This window comes from Artibeus jamaicensis, unplaced genomic scaffold (assembly GCF_021234435.1).
Source record: "Artibeus jamaicensis isolate MK-2021 breed Jamaican fruit bat unplaced genomic scaffold, CSHL_Jam_final contig_1128, whole genome shotgun sequence".
Lineage (NCBI taxonomy): Eukaryota > Metazoa > Chordata > Mammalia > Chiroptera > Phyllostomidae > Artibeus > Artibeus jamaicensis.
This window is the reverse complement of record NW_026521220.1, coordinates 883165-903286: the sequence shown is the minus strand read 5'-3', so window position 1 is coordinate 903286 and position 20122 is coordinate 883165. Positions and strand designations below refer to the sequence as shown.

Below are 20122 nucleotides of genomic sequence, written 5' to 3'. Positions count from 1 at the left end.
GCACGTGAGTGTTTCTATAGAAATGACCCCTGAGCTGGGGTCACTGGGTCAGAGGGCGGGTACTTGCCATTAGAATAGGTGCAGCTAGTGTCCCCAGGGACCTGACGGCCACTGCCTGTCTCTGCCCTGCCCCACAAGTCAGTGGCCCGCCCACGCAGGGCTGTCCCTTAGCATTTGCCCTGGAGAAGGATGTCATGAGGGTGTCCTGGGACAGGATGGTGGTTACCAGCTGCAGCCCGCAGGTGTCCTCTCAGAGGACGGGGCATTGGGCCCGACTCCCTGGACAGATGCGCCCTGCCCGCCAGTGGTCCGCGCTGCTCCATTACTGCTGGGGTAGCCAGAGGGGTCCCACCTCTCTGATGAGGCGACTGAGGCCCAAAGAGGACAGCACCTGGCTGGGGCCTGGCCGGTCAGAGGAGCCCCAGAAGAGAACTCAGAGCAGGTGAGGGGGACAATCACAGCTGTCCTGGGCCCACTCTGTCTAGCACAGGGGAGGAGGTGGCCATGGCAGTCTGGTGCACGCCTGGAGTGTGCTCATCGTCATCACTTTGGCTGAGGCTCACTCCTCGAAGACAGGGACATGGCGCTTACCTTCCCCCTGGTCTGTCCTACCCACCCTCCTGCCGGAGGTGAGGGTTCATCCTGGACTCGCACCGCACTGCAGGGCCTCAGGGCGGTGATGCCACATGCAGCTGGGGGACGGGCATCTCAAGGAGAACCAGTGTCAGGAGAGGCGGGGCCCTCAGGGGAACAGCCTGACTGAGGTGTCCCCAGCAGGCATGAGACTATCCCGAAGGAGTGCAGGGGCCCAGGGCTGGGGCCTGAGGGCCGGGTGTGCTCACGTGCTGGCACCCAGCCCCTCAGCGCTGCTCTGCGAGGCTGTGCAGGCACCTGCCCCGTCCTGCAGCCAGTCCTCCTCCTTCAGGAACTGCGCTCCCCGACCTGTCCCGCAGGCTGGGCTTTCAGTGCAGAGTAGAAGGGGCCTGGAGGCAGAGGGCAGAAACCGTGTGGACAGGGACGGGGAGGTTCCAGTGGAGCAGAACACTAGCAGGGAGCTGCAGGGGCCGCCACGGCCAGGGGGCCTGCGCGGCTGGGCGGGGGCAGCATTGGGTGCCGTGGCTCTGGGACTGCGGTTCTGAGCCCCAGGAGCTGACTCTTGCTGTGTCACTCCAGCTCCCTCTCACCCCTCCCAGCAGTGACCTTTGGGAAGTCACCCTCTAGGACTGACCTTCGTCACCGCAGTCCCCACATGGGACACTGCAGCCCCGTGTCCCAAGTCATGGCCAGCGTGCACCTTCCAGGCCTGCATCTCCCCGGCCAGCACCAGAAGTGGGAGGGTGACGCCTGCTGGAGGTCCTGGCCAGCCTGCAGCCTCTTTCCTGAGTCTTCTGGCCCTGGCCCGGACATCCTCCCAGAGAGGGATCTGGGTCCGCAGCAGCGTCCTAAGGGTTGTCTGTGAGCCTCACTGGCAGTGGGGGCCCAGAGCACGGCCATTCGAGTGAGGGTAGTATGGGCTGTGCCCGGCGCAGACCGGGGTCCTGGGGAGCAGTGTGGGCTCGGGGCCGCCCAGCCTGCCTTCCTCACCACCCTTTTGTCCTCGCAGGCTGCAGGGGACACACCCACCACCCCAAAGCACCCCAAGGATGGTCGAGAGAACTTCTTCCCTGCGGCCGTGGCTCCCTCAGCCCCCGACCCTGGGCCAGCAGACATTCTCCAGCGGCCCAGTGACAGCCACACCAAGCCCCGCCCTGCGCTGGCTGCTGCTACAGCTATCGTCAGCTGCCCTCCCTCCGCATCAGCCTCCACCCTAGACCCATCCAAGGACCCCGGGCACCCCCAGCCGCACAGGCCTGAGGCCACCACCAGCATGGTCTCTCTGGGCCCAGGTGAGTCCTGCTTCTTGCCCAAAGAGTTGGGGGGGGAGTTGGGGGGAGAAAAGCAACTGCCAGTGTGGGGATCCCAGATCTGTGAAGGGGTGGGGGGGCAGGCCCTCTGATCTGCTCATCAGCCATGCACCCTGGTGGGCACCCCCTGCACCACCACTGCTAACCTAACCCTCCGCGTCTCAGTCCCCGTGTCTGTTAGAGGAGGAGCGAGGAGGGAGGGCAGGAGTACCGGGTCACTGGTTTGCCTAGACTGCGTTTTCTCCTCCCACAAAGCCTTTGGATAAACACAGAGGAAAAAACTGTCAGAAGGAGACTCAGGAGGGGCAGAAGTCCTCACCCTGAGCACACCTGTGACCTCATAGGCCTGTTTTGTGGGGGGCAGGGGCAGAGGAAAAGGGCAGGGCGGGGCAGCTCCATTATTAGGGGCCTTGGAGCCCTTATTCCTTCTGCTGACCCAGGCGCCCCTGGGAATGGTGGCTGCAGCTGGGGCAGCCAGCAGAGCAGGGAGGGGCAGAGCAGCCTGGGGCTTTTTGAGGAGGGGGCACTGAGGTGAAGCCTCAGAGGCCAGTGGGCGAGGCGCTGTCTGGACCCTCCATTTCAGAGCCCCCCTCCTGCCATGCAGACCCAGTCTGCATAAGGGCCACGGCCTTGCACTGGCCTAGAGGCCAGCACCCGCCTGTTTGCACACCCAGGGCATCCCTGATGGCCTGCCGGTCCTCCCAGTTGCAGTCCTGAGCAAGGGTCACACCTGGGACTGCTGCTTTCAGCCCTGCACACTCGGCTGCATCATTTCCTGAAGGATGGGACAGCCACCCGAGCAAGAGTGCCCAACAGGTGCCAGACCTCAAAGCCCTGGCTGCCATGACCCAGGGGTACTGCTCCCAGGTCGAGCTGTGTAAGTGGAGGCAGAGGGTGGCGGCCTTCCTCTTGTAGCTCTTTCCCACGTCTCTAGCTCAGGCACCGATGTGTTCACCTGATGCTCCCCCTACACATGCACAGTTTGCTTCGAGGAGCTGGGCGGTGGAAGCACTCTGCCCAGTCAGTGACAGTTATGCTGGCCACAGCCCCGTGAGATAAAGGGTCACTTCACTGGGGTCCGCTCCTGCAGCCATCTGTTCTGAGAGGGGCCTCTGAGGGCCACAGGGCAGCGGGGAGCTGGAGAACTGTAAGTGGGGGCCCCGCCGCCAGGTGGCCTCAGCTGGCCCATCAGATCTCGGTTTCGCATCGCACACAGCGAGACTGAGGTGCCGGCACTAGCACCCCGGACTCGGGACACCCCGATTAGGTCCTGGGCAGGCCTCAGGTCCTCCGCCATTGGCCACTCCAGCAGCTCGAGTGACCCTGTGCCATGGCCACTGGCTTCCCCCAGGGCCGGGGATCTGAGGGAGACAGACAGACAGATAGAGAATGTGAAGGAAGCGTTGCTGTCCTCTGTAACCTAACCTCAGAGATGCGGGGACATCGCTGGTACTGGCCACACACAGCCTGGTACAGGGAGGGAGGGTCCCTCAGCGCGTTCAGGGCCTGCAGCCTGTCTGCCTCCCCCCCCCCCATACCTGGTCCCACGGCCCAAACAGGCCAAACACTCCAGTTCACACCTTCTTTCCTTCTGTTAGGTCTGTGGAAGAGCACGTGCTTCCTGATGCATAGCCTTCAGCCTGGAGAGTTGACTCTCTCTTAACATTTTTCTTTCCTGAAACTTAATTAAACGGTCTTTTCCTGGGATGGAACTCTCTCACGACATTGGGCGTCAAGGGAGAAGTGGTCCCAGAGGGACCAGGTGCACCGCCAGGCCCTCCCGCCCCCAAGCAGCCCTCCCGCCCCCAACCAGCCCTCCCGCCCCCCAACCAGCCCTCCCTGCACCTGCACCTTGCACATGCACCCCTGCCTCACAGAGTAGCCTCCTTGTCTTTTGGGCGGCCACACATGGATGGCGTTTTGCTGGCCACGTTAGGTGGGTGTCCCCAGTGGTTTCCAAAGCTTTCTGTGCTGGCAAGAGGTCAGGGCCAGGACAGGCACGTCTCCCAGGTCCCGCCTCCCACAGTCTCCAGAACAGGGAAGGCACCAGGGAGGAGCCGCCCGGCGGGGTTTACTGCTTTACCAGATGTGATGGGGCGGCCTGGCATTGTGGCCTCATCTGCCACTCCTGGTGGCCAGCGGGTAGTCCAGAACTGGATGTGGGTTCAGGGGGCAGGGTGTGGCGCCTGCCCTGTGCAGCTGCCCAGAGACCAGAGGGTGTGTAGGCCTGGAGCTGAAGCTGGGGCTGGCAGCACCGGAGGTTGTGAGCCACTGGGAGCGCAGGCTTAAGGGCAGATTCTCCCAGGACACTGTCTTCAAGGTGTGAGCGTGGGGAGGTCAGCCACAGGAGAAACCTTGACGGGCACTGTCCCCACGTGGGCAGGCCTTCCCCTGACAGGGGTGCCCCTCACACAGGCCTTCCACCTCTACACAGAGGGAAGGCGGCTGGCCCCGTCCACTACTGACTCCCTTCCTGCACAGCCTGAGACAGGCGCGGGTGCTCTCAAGCTTCCCTGGTCGCTAGGAAAGACGTCACGCACCTATTCAGGCCAGGCGCGCCAGGGCCAGTGGCCACATGTGGCAGGTGTACCCCTGGGGGGGCCTCATGGTTGGCCACAGGCATCTGAGGAGGCTCCTGACCACTCATGTCCCATGGTGCTGTCTGCCGCTGTGCCCAACCCTGCGCCAAGCACGGGCACTTGCTTATCCTCGTCTGCTGGGCGTCTGCCCACCACAGCGGAGGACCTGGGCTCCTCTGCCTCCCCAGCCGCCAGAGCTCCTGGCTCACGAGGGAGGGAGGGTCCCTCTCACTGAGGTGGTCAGGCCTCCCGTCGTGGGGAGAGTAGAACGGGGGAAGTGGAGACTGCAGGCCAGAGGACCAGCCTCGGTGAGGACTTGGAGCAGGGACCACCCTCCCAGTGGGGCTGAGGGGCTGCAGTGCCGGCCTTATGCCAGCCAGGAAGCCAGGAAGAGTATGAAACAGGGCCAGACTGTTGCGAGACTGCCCAGGGAACAGAGGGGCCCGATGCTCAGGACTGCAGCCCAGCCTGCAGTCCTTCCCCCAGACAGCCCTTCCCCCAGGCCGGTGCCCCTGCAGGCCCCTTCCTCCCTGGCCCACCTGTAGCTTTTATCACAGTTGCTTTGGGGAAGGGAGGGGCTGCTTGGCCTGAGAAGTACCACCCCATGTGCTGGAGTCTCTGCTGGACACCCCTGCCCCCAGTGTCCCTCCTCCTGGTCATCACCAAAGAGGAAGGGCCTGGGAAAGGCAGACTGTGCCCTGGGTAGGGAGGGAGTCAGCCTGCCGCCTGGCCCCACGAGGGGAGCCTCCCAGCTCCAGGTGTGCCAGGCCCCTCCGCATCACGGCCCTGTCCTGTAGATTCCTGCCTCTCCCCTACCGTGCCCCCCCCACCCGACCTGAGCAGCCCGCAGGCCACTCAGCCAGGCCCTTAGGGAGCAGCTGTGTGAGGAGAGGCAGGCAGGGCATTGCCACTTCAAAGGGCCTGGACCAGATGGGCCTGCCTCTTGGGTGTGCGTCGGGCTGTAGGGGCCCGAGTCCTGCCCCAGTGACTCTGCAGTGTGGCTGCTCCCCCTGCCCCCTGGGTCCAGGAGGGCAGTAGGAGGAGCCATCCAGGGTGCTCTTCCCCGCCTGCCATTGTGTGCGGGGTGGGGAAGCACTTCACCTGATGGAGAGTGGGGAATGTTCTTGGCAGAAGAAGGACCTTGATGGGCAGAGTGAGGGAGGGGAGGGGAGGAGGGCAGTGGCCAGTGTGGTGGGAGGTTCTGGGCCGGAACTAGAACGAGAAGAGGAGAGCAGCATACGGACCGGACTGTGGAGAGGCCGGGATGCAGCCGAGGGTGGAGGACAGGGTGGAGGCAGGGCCTGGGAGGCCTGGGCGCAAGCAGACTGCTGCTGACTAATGGCCTGGCTGGTGGCCACAGTGCAGTCTTTCTCCCTTGGGCCCATCCAGGCCTTGGCACGGGTCCTAGTCCCTGTCTCATACCCGGGAAGGTATGGCCTGGCGGGAGGGCACCATGCCAGCATGCCACTCCAGCCGCTTTGGTCTTAGATGGTTGGTTTGGTTTTGGGTCCCAACCCAAAACCACGTTTATTATTGCCATTTATTTGTGTAGGCTGGGGACGTGGGGAGACACTGGGTCAGGTACATGACAGTCCCGGTGGGGAGCCAACCCCCCAGGGCCCACTGTGGGGGTCGGGGCAAGAGGCTTCCTGCCAGCACCAGCCTGGCCGCGCCCATACGGTTGTTCCAGAGGTGCCTCTGCCGGCCCGGCCCGAGGGCCACTCTGTAAAGGCGGACAGCTGCCTCTGCCTCTGTGCAGGTCCCCTGCTGGGCGTCCTAGGGCGAGGGTGGGCGGGGCCCTGGTCTTCAAACTGGATGAGGATGTAACCCACAGCCACCCTGTGCCCCACAGAGGGAGAAGAGCCAGCAGGAGGGGCAGAGGGCACCAGCTTCCCGCCCCAGGAGCCTCAGTGCAGCGAACAGGTGAAGACGGCCCCCGAGGGCCCCCCAGCAGAGCCACACTGCTGGCCCGCAGAGGCCGCCCCCCACACAGGCACCGAGCCCACCTGCAGCCAGGGTAAGGCAGTTTGGAGCAGCCCCCCACTGACCCATGGCCAACAGCCAGGGTGGGCTTCCCAGCAGAGGCACCTCCCTCCCCTGGAAGGATGGAAGGGGCTGGCAGGTGGGGCCTGGGGAGGGCCCAGTGGTGAGCTATAGGCAGGGGAGGCCTCCACCGAAGAGCCCGGTGGGGACGAGGTGTCGAGAGAGTAGGAGGGGAGCCCCCGGGAGCCCTCGTTTCACCCTCTGCTCCACAGAGGGGAACAGCTAGGGCAGGCAGATCCTGGGCCCGGGCTGAGTGTGGAGCGGGGTGGGGGGCGGGGGCAGGGCTCAGATGGTGCCAGGGGAGCACATGGGGGAGGAGGCAGGCAGGGGGGGTGGCTGGTGGGGCTGGGTCAGACAGCGTGCGTGTCCGATCAGAGCCCATTCCCAGCAGCTGCCCCACCCAGACAAGCCCCTGGGGACTTCGTGGGGCCAGAACCTCTCACAGACCCCACTCTAGGCGGCAGGGCCTGGTGCCAGGCCTGAGCTCAGAGTGAGCCCTGCTCCTTTTAAAGCCATGGGGCCGGGGAGGAATGTGGACACCAGCCAGGCTCCCAGAAGCTGCTGCCCGGAACTGCTGCCTCCAGGCTCCAGACACAGGAAGCCCCGTGCCCGCCCTGGAGCATGAGGGGATGGTGGGCCTGGGGGCCCTGGGCCTCGGCGCCCCCCCGTGACACGGGCACTGCTGAGATGTGTCCTCGGATAGTTGCCGGAAGCGAGAGTTCACGCATACACGGCCCCCCGAAGGGCCTGTGAAAGCCCAGGGAAGGCGCAGGGACCTCGCCCTCGTCCCAGGCCGGGGCTCCCAGAGCCACTGTCCCAGCCCCCACAGCTCTTGGCCCAGAGCCAGAGCCCGGGGTCAGGGCGGCAGCAAAACATGGTGGGGACCTGGGTTCTGCAGCCGGCACAGGCGGGAAGGCTAAGAGAAGGCACCCAGGGTCTGATGTAGGCAGGGGAGGCGCTCTTGGGCCCCTGTCTTCCAGAAGGGAAACTGAGGCCCAGATTGGGGAGGGGCGGGTAGGCTCCGAGACTGTGAGCCAACCTCTGAGTCCAAGGTCCACCCCACAGTTGCCAGCTCCAAGGCGCCCAGCAGTGGGAGTGCACAGCCACCTGAAGGCCACCCAGGCAAGGGAGAGCCCAGCCGGGCCAAGTCTCGCCTCCTGCCCAACATGCCAAAGCTGGTCATCCCCTCAGCCGCCACCAAGTTCCCCCCCGAGATCACCGTCACACCGCCCACCCCAACGCTGCTCTCGCCCAAGGGCAGCGTCTCGGAGGAGACCAAGCAGAAGCTGAAGGTGACCAAGGGTGCCGGGCAGGGATCATGGGTCGGGGCTGGGGCTGGAGGGGGCCTGGGGCCAGGCCGGGCCTCTCTGACCAGTGCCCTGCCCGGTCTGCAGTCAGCCATCCTGTCTGCCCAGTCGGCTGCCACCGTGCGGAAGGAGCGCCTGTGTCAGCCAGCCCTGGAGGTCCTGGAGACGTCGAGCCAGGAGTCCTCGCTGGAGAGTGACACGGACGAGGAGGACGACTACATGGACATCTGAGAGGCCCCCGGAGGCCCCCAGCTGCTCAGCCCCCCTCCTACGTGGCATCCTTCAGCCCGCCGGGGTGGGGGGCTGTCCCCACCGAGTGGGGCCCAGAGGAGCAAGCTCGGCCACGTGAAAATGGACACACTGGTCGGTCGAAGTCCACACAGGCCGGCACCCTTTTCTATGAAATGTGGGCTGTAAATGTGCCCGAGCCCAGCCCAGGAGGCCGTCCACACCTCGGTGCCCAGACCAGCAGGCTCTGCCCACACGCACCACAGGAGGGTCATTTAGGGCCGGGCTCACCCCACTCCCTTTTTTGGTTTCTTTTTTAATAAAGATGGAGCAGTTCTTTTTGCCTCTTCGTTCACTGCCCCAGGGCCTCCCTTAGCCAATTGCCATCCAGCGTTTCTGGGCCGTCACGGGGCAGGTTTGGGTGCAGGCCTCGGGCACCCTGACAGCAGGTGCCGGTGCTCAGTCGAGGGAAGTAAGCACAGGCCCGGGAGCCAGGTGGGGCAGGCCCTTCTGGGAGAGACGGCGCCAGACCTGGGGCGGGTGTCAGGAACATCCCGGAGGACACCAGGTCTGAGGGCCCGTCCCTCTGGAGTGGGGTGGGGGGCTGCAGGGGACGGTGGGGCCCAGGCTGTGCTGAGGAGCTGGCTTGCATCCCGATGTGACGGGGGTCCTGGGCGTCCTGAGGGGCAGGGTCTGTATCAGGAAGGGTGCGCTGGGGGGCGGGGCGATGAGGGCCAGAGGGAAGGGCACTTGCCTCCCACTACGCTTGGCCTCTAACAGTACGTAAGTTGTGGGGCTCAGTGCAAGATACAAAGTGGGGCCCCTTGTTGGTGACGTCAGCTCGATAAGCCAGCCTGCAGTGCTGGCCCCGCCCTCCCAGGCTTCAGGCCCAACCGTTCTGAGAAGGCACAGGTTCAAGGAGCCCCAACCAGCCTTTGTCCACACTGTCAGCCCCCACCAGGGGCCCAGCTGCCCCCACAGTTCCAGGCTGGCTCTGCCCCTCGTGGGCTGGACACCTCGTGCCCCCAGCCCAGGCCTCACAGAGCCACCACAGGGACCCAGAAGCACAGCCGCCTTGGATGGGTCCTCCCCGAGCCTGCTGTGTCTCGGCCCTCTGAGTTACTCAGCTGACCACCTCCACCCAGGGCCCAGGCCCACGCTGCACTCCCAGCTTCTTGACTTCTTCCATCCTTCTCCTCCAGCGCCTGCAGCCAGAGCACGCAGCCTGGAAAGAGTAAAGAGCAGCCTTCCCTTCTGGTCTGCAGCCACGCTCCCTGGGAACAATCCAGCCACTCCCAGGGCCTTCCTTTCCTGGCTGCATGGCACCTCGGACCACCCCAGGGGCATTCCCACCCTCTTCCTTCCCTAGCCCATACCATGGCCCTGGGCCTGGCATGAGTGCCAGCAGCAGCCCCCAGGCTGGGTGTCTGGGCCGCTGCCGGGGCAGGGCCTCGGCGCCCACACCCACTGCCTGCACTGGGAAGGGGCCTGGCCTGCCCTGGCCGGAGGGTAGCAGGTGGGTTCTCGACCTGCAGGAAAGGCTTCTCGGCACAAGTGTAGGTGGTGTTGAGGGTGTGTTTATTGAAGCTGACAATTTTGACAATGAAACAACGGCTTAGCATAGAAGTGGAACTGGAAAAGACACCAGATTTCGGGCTGCCTGTCACCACAAACCCAATAAGCAGTGACAGCGATTGAATCTTTATGGGCGATTTACTCAGATGACCAGCGGTCTGAGAAGATGGTGGGGTCGCACCCTAACAGACCATCTTCCCTTTTCTTTCTAGGCCAAGGCTTTTATAGCCAGGAATAAACAAGGTGAGGTGAGGGGTTTCGAAATTCAGGGGAAAGTTAATTGGATTAAAAACAACTTCCTCAGTCGCACCCAGGGCGTGGTCTTCAGCTGCGTCCTGGGCAGTATGCATCTCACCTTGGAACACGGTGGCTCAGACGCCATCTCGATGGCTCCCAGTCCTGAGGAAGGAAGGTGGAGCTGTTGACGGGCTCTTGGAGGCAGGGTGGGTCATACCTTCAGTTCTTGGAACAAAAGCTTTTACGTGCATTGATCACTAAGCTGATTAGCTATTAGTTAAACTAAAATTTTCCAGCTCTTAACTCCCTCATCAGAAGCTACAGGAGAGCCGAGGCAGGGTGGGTTTTGCTCACTGGGAAGTCAGACGAAAGGGGACCTTGGGGTTCAGGGGTTCAGGGGGTCAGCCCAGGACACGCTGCTGCTGCCCGTTCGTTGCTCCCCTGGTTGCAAGTCTCAAGGGGACCTGGGGAAGGGAGATGCGCACATGGGGGGAGGAGTGGGAGGGCAGGGTACAGGGTGCTCCCTGGAGAGAATGGCCACATTCTAGCCTGCTCTCCTGGGGTCCTGTGTTTTGGGGTTTCATGAAGGACAGAAGTTTAAGGGAGAATTTCAATAGAATATTCATTAGCGTTTCCAGGTGTGATCTTTGAAGGTCTGGTCCGTACTGATTGGTCGGTGACAGGCCAGGGGGTCATTAGTAGTTGTGGCTGGTCCTGGCCCCGCCCACCCGGTTTTGCTGCTTTCCTGGGGCTGGAGCTGGAATAACAGGCCTGGAGGTCATCCCTAGGGAGGAAAGGTCAAGGGGGCCAAAACCACATGACCAGGGGTCTTCCGGCCTCAGTTTCCCCACTCAGCAAGGAATTTTCCCAGCTTCTTACTAATCTGCGTCTTGCCTACAAGAGGTGCCCCAAGCCCCTAGCAGTCAAGCTGGGACTCCCCGGGCCAGCCTCCCTGATGCTTGGGGGGGCTACTGCAGGCACGCCTGCCAGTCCAGAGCTAAGGCAGGACACGGCCAGCTAGCCTAGGCTCATGCACCAGGGTTGGCTGCAGCTCCCAGCGAGGGAGGCGTCCCTTCTGGACACCTTGAGAAGATGCCACTGCGGAGAGGACTGTGCCTGTCCCACCCGACACCCAGCCCATGTGACAGAAACCAGGTGCGTGGTGGGCTTCAGGCCTGGGCCTCCTATAGGCCTGGCTTCAGGGGCTTTTAGACGCCGCCAAGGGTTTCCTGCTTCCCAGGGACCTCGGCCCCTCCCTTCTTGCCTGGGCCTTGGCATCCTCAGCTCCACCAAGAGAAGGCAGGGAGGGGAGCACAGAGGGGACAGAGGATGCAAACTCCTCAGGAGGCAGCAGCAGTGGGTGGGGCTGGGCAGCCTCCCTCTAGAACACGGGGTTCAGGTCTTCGCTCCCCACCCTGGGCTCACCCCTCACCACCTCTCTCCAAAGGAGGCGCTGACCTGATGGCTCCCGCCCACCTGCCCTCACTCCCCAGGGGCCCCTCCTTTGGTGCCCACAGGCCTCCCTACAGGGTAACTGAGTTCTAGAGATGGGGCATCTTTGGCAGAAGACTACAGAGACTGGAATCCTGGGACTGCAAGTGCAGCCTCACCCATCCTGAAGCTCAGTCCCTTGCAGAAGCCCCGCCCTGGCCACCCAGCTCTGGGCCAGCAGTTGGGATCCATTGTTCAGAGCAGTAGCCTCTGGACATCCGGTTCCTCTAGTGCCAGAAGGTGCCAGAAGTCCGGCAGCTGGAAGCTCAGGCCCTCCTCCCCCATGTTCGAGGCTGGCTGGCTAGGAATGTGTTAATAGGGCACATTGGGCCCTGCTGGCTCACTCCGGCACCTGTGGACTTTGAGAGGGGACCCAGTGGGGGGGGCGGGGCTGGGCGGGGCCTTGGTGCTGAGCTCGGGAAGGGCGGGGCCAGGCTCTGGGAGTGAGCGGAGGCAGCCTCCCAGTCTCCCTGCCGCTGCTGTGCAGCCAGCTGCAGACGCAGGCCACACCATGGAGCTGCTCCTCCTGCCCTGGGTCCTGCTGCTGCTGGCTACAGCCCCTGGCCCAGGCCCCTGGCCTGCAGCAGGTACGTCCTCACCCTACCTTTCTATTTGCCGTCTGTCTGTCTGTCTGTCTGTCTGTTGCAGCCCTGCCCAGGGCAGACACCCCTCTGGGCATCTGCCTATCTGTCGGGCCAGCTGTGGCTGTACTGGGAGATGTGGGGAGAAATTGGGATCCAGGTCAAGGGGCCGTCCAGCGGGGATGGGGGACTCTGGGTGGTGCCCACCCTGAACCTGCTGGAAGCCGGGGGACACTGGCTGCCTGGGAGGGAAGTGGCTAGGTGGCCGCAGGCTCAGAAGAGCCTTTGGCCTGTACCCTGAGCCCTGATGGAGGGTGTGCTTGCCCACGGAGGACCACCCAGTCCCACTGGCCCCGTCTGGCCAGAGGCAGGATGCAGCCTTGTCAGGGTGGAGCGGAACCCCAGAGGGTCTAGCAGAAGAACCACACTTCAGAGCCAGAACTCTGCCCCCCAAAGTCCCCTGCTGGGTAAGGACAAAGGTCACAGGCCTCCCAGCCCCCTACCATCCCTGTTTCCCTTGGGGGGGAAGTGCCGCCACCCTCCTGCCCCTTAGCTGGCCTACTGGCATCACTCGGCCCCCTCCCCCTCCTCCTTGGGCCATCACGCCCTCAGTCGGTAAACATTTATTGACGCTCTGGAGTGCCCAGCCCTGCATTCAAGTGGGGCCGGGGATGGCCCAGGCCCAGGCCTGACTCGTCCCCTTCAGGGAGTGTCAGGGAAGGGCGGAGTGGCATGTGCGACCCCAGCCTGCACCCCACGCATCTTCACCCTCCAACCTGCCCAGCCCTGCCAGCCCCAGGGACCAATTCCCCGAGACGTAGCTCCGCTGGGAGTCCGCGCGGCTGCAGGAAAAGACAAGGGCTGCAGTGCACAGCCCAACCCTCCAGACCACTCTCCTCTTCTCTATCCTGGCCGAGCTGGGCCTTCTGCTGAAAACGTCGCTCTCCCCGAAGAGGAGGAACATACCCCTCGCCCCCTCCCCAGATCGGGGGCTCCCTTTGGGGCTGCCAGCAGTGAGTCAGCTCTGTCCTGCAGAGCAAGGGGGCCAGCTCAGCTCGAACCGCTGCCCCCACCTGCCTCCAGTGCGACTCACAGTAGCTGTGTACTTCAACCCCATACGAGCAAGCCAAGGGGTCCTCTTCTGGGCTGTGGGTCCAGAGAGTCTCAGGTAGTGGAGACAGGGCCCCGGGCCACGTCAAGGGCTCAGGCATCTGTGGTCATCCGGAGATGCCATTGCTGCAGACTGGGAGGCTGAGGGTTCCTTCTGACGCTGCAGAGCTGTGCGTCCCGAGGCACTTCCCCCTCTCTCCTCTCACTCTAGCCAGCCTGCAGGTGAAGGGCTGGGCAATCTGTACTAAGAATTGCCCCAGCTCACAGGCCCTCTGGCTTTCCACTGTGTCCACCTGGTGGTCAGTACGGTCCCCGGCCACATTCTCCTGGGCATGCTTCTCTCTGGGATATAGACATGGGGAGGCCAGCCCGGCGCCCGCTGGGGACCAGCTCTCAGGGCCCTCTCCCCCAGATGCCCAGCAGAGCTGCTCCCTCCGCTGTGGGGACCGGGGTGCGCTGTGCTCGTGCCACCCGACCTGCGTCGGCCTGGGCACCTGCTGCCCAGACATGAGGGACTTCTGCCTGGAGATCCAGCCCTACTCAGGCTCCATGATGGGCGGCAAGGACTTCGTGGTGCAGCACCTCACGTGGTCCAGCCCCGTGGAGAGTGTGATCTGCAGGTGAGGGCACCCTTCAGCTGGCTGGGTGGAGCCCTGAGGACCAAGGGTGGGGACAGCTGGCTGAACGGGCTCCCCAGGAATGTCAGGGGCCCGGACCTTGGAGAAAGCCAGCCCACCCATGCCCAGCTTCTCTGCTGCCTCCGCCCTCCACAGGTTTAAGGAGAGCGTCCAGACCCTGGGCCACGTGGACTCGCTGGGGCGTGTGCACTGCGTGTCGCCCTTGCTCTATGAGACCGGCCGCATCCCCTTCACGCTCTCCATGGACAACGGCCGCTCCTTCCCCCGCTCAGGCACCTGGCTGGCTGGTGAGCCCCACCTTGCCAGGCCAGGCCTGGGCACCCCCGTGGGGACTTTCCCCGGTGTGACTCTGTGCACACCTGGCCCCCCACTGGTTCCTGCCGTTCTGGCTGAACCAGTCCTCTGGCAGGCCCGCCCAGCCCTGGGGTTTGGGTTCCTGTGGCTCCTTTTCCCTCCCCATGGTATCCAGATGGGAGTCAGCCCAGAAGGAGTGCGGGCTGCAGGGGTCCCCCAGCAAGGCGGGCCAGTGCCTGCTGCCTCAGCTGGGCCCAGCCAGGGGAGAGGCAGAGCCAGGTGGAGGCCAGAGGCCTGGGCAGTGCGGGGCAGAGCCCTGCTCTGCCAGCCTCCGTCCTTTCCCACCGCCGTGGGGGTCTAGGGGACATCATGGCTCCAATGAGACTGCCATGCTTTGTCCTTGGGAGGCCCCCAGAGTCCCCAGAGCCCCTGGGCCCCCTGGGTCCAAGGTCCTCTGTCCCCTCCCCTCCCTCTGCCCAGTTCACCCCAGCAAAGTGTCAGAGACGGAGAAGAGCCAGCTGGTAAATGAGACGCACTGGCAGTACTATGGCACCACCAGCACCAGGGACGCCCTCTCCCTTACCTGGAATGCCTCGGCTCTGCCCACCGACCTCGTCACCATCGAGCTGTGGGGCTACGAGGAGACAGGTGAGGCACTCTGCAGACCGCCTGTGCGGACCCGGTCACGTCAGAAGCTTCGGGCTTGCAGAGATGAGACAAAGGGAATCACAGGCGGGGGGAACCCCCAGTGAGGGGGAGATTCCTGGGGGCATTGGGGGAGGAGTGTCAGGGGCAGGAGGAGGGTGGAGGAGAGCAGTGCGGGGGGGGGGGGGGGGGGGCTGGGCCCCTTGGGGAGGACATGGGGATGGGCGCTCGGCTCCTGCGTACACAGTGTGTCCTGGAAATAGAAAAGGCCTGCTCCCCCTCCTCTCCAAGTCCCTGGGTGGCTGGCCTGGCCCTGAGCAGGCACAGTGCCCCGGAGTGCAGGGGAAGGAGGAGGTGTGGTGGTCCTCCAGCCAGGGTCCTTACGGGAGGAACAGAGAGGGTCCCCTTATGGGAGTCGTCTGTCTACCTAGCAGGCTTCTGTGAGCCCACACCTCCCCTGCCCATCGGGTCCTCCGACCGGCTGCAAAGCTGACTGCAGGGACCTTCTCTCCCTCAGGGAAGCCATACTCAGGCGAATGGATGGCGAAGTGGTCCTACCTGTACCCTCTGGCCACAAACGCCCCCAACTCCGGCTCCTTTAGCTTCATTCCCAACCCCGCGTCTCAGAACTTCCAGAGGTGGGAAGTGGGTGCACTTCGGATCATCAGCAGCAAACACTACGCGGGGAAGAAGTGAGAAGGGATAAGTGCAGGGGATGGGCAGGGCCGGGGTCCAGCCGCGAAGGCAGCCCTCACCGTGCGCGCGGCCTGCAGGGACGTGCACGCGCTCTGGAGCAACGAGCACGCGCTGGCCTGGCACCTGGGCGACGACTTCCGGGCGGACCCTGTGTCCTGGGCCACCACTCAGTGCCTGGCCTGGGAGAAGCTGGAGGAAGAACTGCCCGACTTTCTGGGGGAACTGCCCGACTGCCCCTGCACCCTGGCCCAAGCCCGGGCTGACTCTGGCCGCTTCCACGTGAGTCCCCACCCAGGTCTGTGCCCAGGAGCAAGCCAGGGTGCAGGTGTGGCCAGCAGCCCCCACCACGGACCCCGTTGCGCCTGCCCAGAACATCACGAGGGGAGGTGGAGGCCTGGGGGGGGGGGGGCGCCCCTTGTGAGTCATGAGATGGGAATGGCAGAGCCTGACATCGGGGCAGGTGACAGCAACCTGCTGCTCTACAGACGGACTACGGCTGTGACATCGAGCATGGCAGCGTGTGCACCTACCACCCAGGGGCTGTGCACTGTGTACGCTCAGTGCAAGCCAGGTGAGAGCCCAGAGTGGGGCGGGGCATGGGCGGAGCCTGAGGGCAGAATCCCGCCGCCAGGCCTGACCTGTCCACGCCCCCAGCCCCCAGTACGGCGCTGGCCAGCAGTGCTGCTACACGGCGGATGGCACGCAGCTGCTGACGGCCGACTCCACCAGCGGCAGCACCCCGGACCGCGGCCACGACTGGGGTTCGCCCCCGTTCCGTGCACCGCCCCGTGTGCCTGGCCTCTCCCACTGGCTCTACGACGTCATCAGCTTCTACCACTGCTGCCTCTGGGCGCCTGAATGCTCGCGCTACATGCGCCTCCGGCGCTCCAGCGGCTGCCGCAGCTACCGGCCCCCTCGCCTGGGTGGGTGCCAGCCAGAGCGGGGCCCTGGGCAGGCGGGGCCAGGGATGCTCACCTGCCCCTCTACTCTCCCCAGCCTCTGCTTTTGGGGACCCGCATTTCATCACCTTTGATGGTGCCAACTTCACCTTCAACGGGCGGGGCGAGTATGTGCTGCTGGAGTCGGGGCTCACCGACCTGAGGGTGCAGGCTCGGGCGGAGCCCAGGACAACTCCTGAGGGTGAGGCGGGCCCGGGGCCTGGGGATGGCGCAGGGTCTTCCCGGGTGGGAGGCTGGGGCTGAGCGGACCCCCTTCTGCACCCACAGCCCCAGGCCTGCAGGACCGAGGCACAAGGCTGACCGCCGTGGCCATCCAGGAGGGCAACTCCGATGTGGTGGAGGTCCGGCTGGCCCCCGGGAGGGGGGACCTGCAGGTGCTGCTGAACCAGGAGGTGCTCACCTTTGCCGAGCAGAGCTGGATGGACCTGAAGGGTGAGTAGGACAACCGGCCAGCTGAGGTTGGTCAGCCGCCTGACCTCTCTCCCCTTCCCTTCCGCCTGGGCCTGCACCCCTCTCACCGGCCCTGGCAGGAGACGGGGATGGGGGCCAGGCACAGGTGTGGAGACAGGTCTCTCAGGGTGCGTTGCCAAGCATCAGCTGGCCCCCGTACACTGAGCCTCACTGCCGAGGGCTGGCACAGTGGGCATGTGCCTGTGGCGGCCTGTGGGCAGACGTGGTTCTAGGCCCCAGAGGGCAAAGTCCAGCTTGGAGAACCTTCTCTGACCTTGAGCCTTCACACCTGCGGAGCCGTGAGACACACCCTGGTCAGAGCCCTGAGATGCCAGGACGAGCGGCTGAGTCCTCACTGGAACCCAGGGTTGCTGGGAGCTGCAGCACCCCTAGGAAGCTGGGCTAAGGGTTAAGGAGTGCCAGCCCCCACCCGTGCCCCTCCCCTCAGTGGTGCTGCCTCAGGGAACTGAATGAATGAGGTGATTCCCAGGTGGCCTGGGTGGGGACCTGGGACGGATCTGTTGGCACTGAGACTGCTGGGACCCCTGGAATGGGCAGAGGCAGCTGCCTCCCAGCCAGGGACCCAGGGCCACAGGACTGGCCTCAGCACGGGGGTGCTTCTCTCCGGGGCCTGTACCATAGATCGGCCTGGGGGTCCCAGCACAGGTGTGGGCCTGGAGTGGCAGAGTGTCACCGCCAGAGCATGGACCCTGGGGAGGCCCCGCCTTTCCCCTGAAACCCCAAGGGTGCAGGCCCACCCATCCTGGGGCCCTAGGGTCACCGCATGGTGCCGACAGGAGGCGACTCTTCCCCTGACTTCACTGTGCCCAGGCATGTTCCTGTCCGTGGCTGCTGGGGATAGCGCATCGATCATGCTGTCATCGGGGGCGGGCCTGGAGGTCAGTGTCCAGGGTCCCTTCCTGAGTGTGACCGTCCTGCTGCCTGAGAAGTTTCTTAATCACACGCAAGGCCTCCTGGGGACCCTTAATGACAGCCCCACAGACGACTTCACCCTGCGCAGTGGGAAAGTCCTGCCTCCAACCGCAAGTTCCCGGGAGCTGGCCCAGTTCGGGGCTGACTGTGAGTGACCAGGAGACCTGTGCTGGAGGAAGGGACCTGGCAGGGGTGGGCTCAGGGCAGTGAGGGGTGAGCGGGGCCCTCCACTGCCAGCCGGGCCTGCTGCGTGTCTCCCCAGGGGCCGTGAAGAACGCCTCCTCCCTGCTCACCTATGACTCTCGGTTGCTGGTCAACAACTACCTGTACGGGCCCAAGCATGACTCCACCTTCCAGCCGCTCTTCCCCGAGGACATCACCCCCAGCCCCGGCCAGGAGACTGAGGCAGACAAACTGTGTGAGGACAACAATTTCTGCAGCTTCGACGTTGCAGCCACCAGGAGCCTGAGCTTCGGCAATGCCACTCGGGTGGCCTACCAGCTGCACCGACATCGTGTGCAGAGCCTGAAGCCTGGTGAGGGTGGCAGGGGACACGAGTGAGGGGGCAGGAACCTTGCACTGGGACAGGGTCTCCAAGGCAGGTGGCTGCAGGAGGCAACCAGTGGCTCAGGGCCGTCTGCACCTTGTTTCTACCCCAGTGGTGTCCTGTGGCTGGCTGGCCCCACCTGCCAATGGGCTGAAGGAGGGCAGCAAGTACCTGGTGGGCTCCACGGTCTACTTCCACTGCAATAATGGCTACAGTCTGGAGGGGGCGCAGGTCAGCACCTGCGAGGCTAATGGCAACTGGTCCTACCCTGCTCCAGCATGCCAGCCAGGTGAGATGGCCGGCCTCTCTTGTGCTTGGCCCCTGCTGCCCAGGCCCACCTGGCCCCGCCCATGCACTTGCCCCTCCCATATGCCTCACTCCAGTCCCCAGGCCTCCCACTGTCCTGTAGCCCCTGCCCGGAGCTGCCTTCACTTCCTGCCCTGTCCTCAGGACGGAGCCACACTGTGCTGCTGAGCATCGTCTTTGGAGGCCTGGCCCTGGTGGTGCTGGCCGCGCTGCTCTACCTATTGCTGCAACGCAGGAAGCGCAACATGTGAGACCCCCACCACACGAGCCCTGGGTCCTGCCCTCCTCAGCTCCCCGAGACCCTGGGCCCCTGGGGTGTCCATGGGACCCCCACACCGGCTCTAGACCTCATCTCTGTTGCAGGACGCCGTGGACCTCGCAGCCCTGAGGGGAGCACCCTTGACCGGCGACTCTGTATACTGGGCCCCTCAGGGGCTGCAGACCAGCCTCCCAGGAGAAGGCACCCCAATACCTCAACCCCCAAACCCTTAGCACCTGGACCTGGACACCTGATAACTGAGCCTTTAATGCCTGTGGGTGGGAGGCCCAGTGCCCTGCCCTGCTGCCTCGGCCCCGGCCCCAGGCCCCGACCTCTAACCATGCTGCTCCCGAGGCCCTGTCTCCCAGTGCTCGCAGCTCTAGCTCTCCAGACTCGACTCCAGGCCCTTGAACCCTAACACCTGGCACTCCAGCATCTGATACTCCATTGCCAATACTTCAGATCTAGCGTCTGATGCCTGTGCTCCAACTCCAGATATACTGAGACCTGGTGCCCTCACACTGGAGCCCCAGCACCCAGCTGCCTTGGTGCCCAGACCCGGGTCCTGGCCAGGACGGCAGGTGTGCCCAGCCCAGGGCACGGAGAGGCCCCGGGACCCCGAGCAAAGTCACCCTCCGAGCTCTGAGCTTGTAACTCTAACTCCAGAATGTCACTCAAACCCCCTCCCTGCCTTACAAAGAGAAAGAAACCGCGGTGCTCCTCTCTGTGTCCTGCTGTCCCTCTAGGCTGCCCTCAGCTGCCCGGCGGGGCCCAGAGCCACCTGGGTCTGGTTCCTTCATCCACTGCCACACCACCTGGGACAGGGTCCTCCTCGGCCTTGTCTCCATCTGGGAATTCTGGCCACTCAGTGGAGTAGGGAGGAGGGGCACAGCATCTGGGGAGCCACACTGGGTGCCCCGGAGTGGAGACAGAGCCCACCCTGCCCCTTCATCCCGGGGAAGGCTGGGCCCTGCCCTGCCTATGTCCTCCCACTGCTGCCCATCTGAGCCCCTGCCCCTCTTCCAGGGCCAGACCTGGAAACAGACTAGGAGCTGGCTTGAGGACAATTGGAGACGGGAGTGCCCCTTTGTAACCAGGCAGTTGAGTGGGGGTCGTGGGAGGGCCTAGACAGGGTAGGATTTGCATTGTAGGTGTCGGAGAAAGCACTGAGGGGGGTGGGATGACAGGGCGGTGCCCTCTAGACCAGCAGGCCCCTCAGTCTGAGAAGGGTGGGGGGGCCAGGGGACGGTATGCTTAGTGTACAGGATGAAGAGCCCTGGGTGAGAGGCTATGAGCTGACGCCCTCTTCACGGTGGCCTGCAGCACCAAGAGTGGCCACG

At 64.3% G+C, this 20122-nt stretch overlaps 2 protein-coding genes across 4 annotated transcripts in view; both read left to right on the top strand.

Annotated features, from left to right (window-relative positions):
- The window catches only part of CABIN1 (calcineurin binding protein 1), a 123959-nt gene extending 115561 nt beyond the window's left edge, over positions 1–8398 (top strand). For both annotated transcript variants that reach the window (XM_037158721.2, XM_037158720.2), the window contains exons 34-37: positions 1604–1886; positions 6336–6500; positions 7592–7818; positions 7921–8398. In XM_037158721.2, the coding sequence (XP_037014616.2) occupies positions 1604–1886; positions 6336–6500; positions 7592–7818; positions 7921–8064 (819 nt within the window). In that variant the 3' untranslated portion in view covers positions 8065–8398. The remainder of the gene's footprint in view (positions 1–1603; positions 1887–6335; positions 6501–7591; positions 7819–7920) is intronic.
- A 3408-nt stretch (positions 8399–11806) lies between these two features.
- SUSD2 (sushi domain containing 2) lies at positions 11807–19946 on the top strand. Of its 2 annotated transcripts, none has more exons than XM_037158808.2 (15): positions 11807–11951; positions 13468–13675; positions 13829–13980; positions 14468–14635; positions 15150–15324; positions 15406–15607; positions 15814–15899; positions 15983–16251; positions 16325–16468; positions 16555–16719; positions 17569–17817; positions 17933–18205; positions 18330–18506; positions 18668–18770; positions 18887–19946. In XM_037158808.2, exons 1-15 carry the CDS (start codon positions 11876–11878, stop codon positions 18909–18911), a joined length of 2472 nt encoding a protein of 823 aa, XP_037014703.2. In that variant the 5' UTR covers positions 11807–11875; the 3' UTR covers positions 18912–19946. The 2 variants fall into 2 exon arrangements, with proteins under 2 accessions (XP_037014703.2, XP_037014704.2); XM_037158809.2 differs by having other exon boundaries at positions 11808–11951; positions 16561–16719; positions 18887–19945.
- Positions 19947–20122: the final 176 nt, after the last annotated feature.

Bases quoted from the DNA above. Each gene is read 5' to 3' on its own strand.
- SUSD2 (XM_037158808.2), top strand. From the start codon at position 11,876: ATGGAGCTGCTCCTCCTGCCCTGGGTCCTGCTGCTGCTGGCTACAGCC. The intron at 15,325-15,405 runs GTGAGAAGGGAT...CGCGGCCTGCAG, and splicing joins AAACACTACGCGGGGAAGAA to GGACGTGCACGCGCTCTGGA. The intron at 16,469-16,554 runs GTGAGGCGGGCC...CTGCACCCACAG, and splicing joins GCCCAGGACAACTCCTGAGG to CCCCAGGCCTGCAGGACCGA.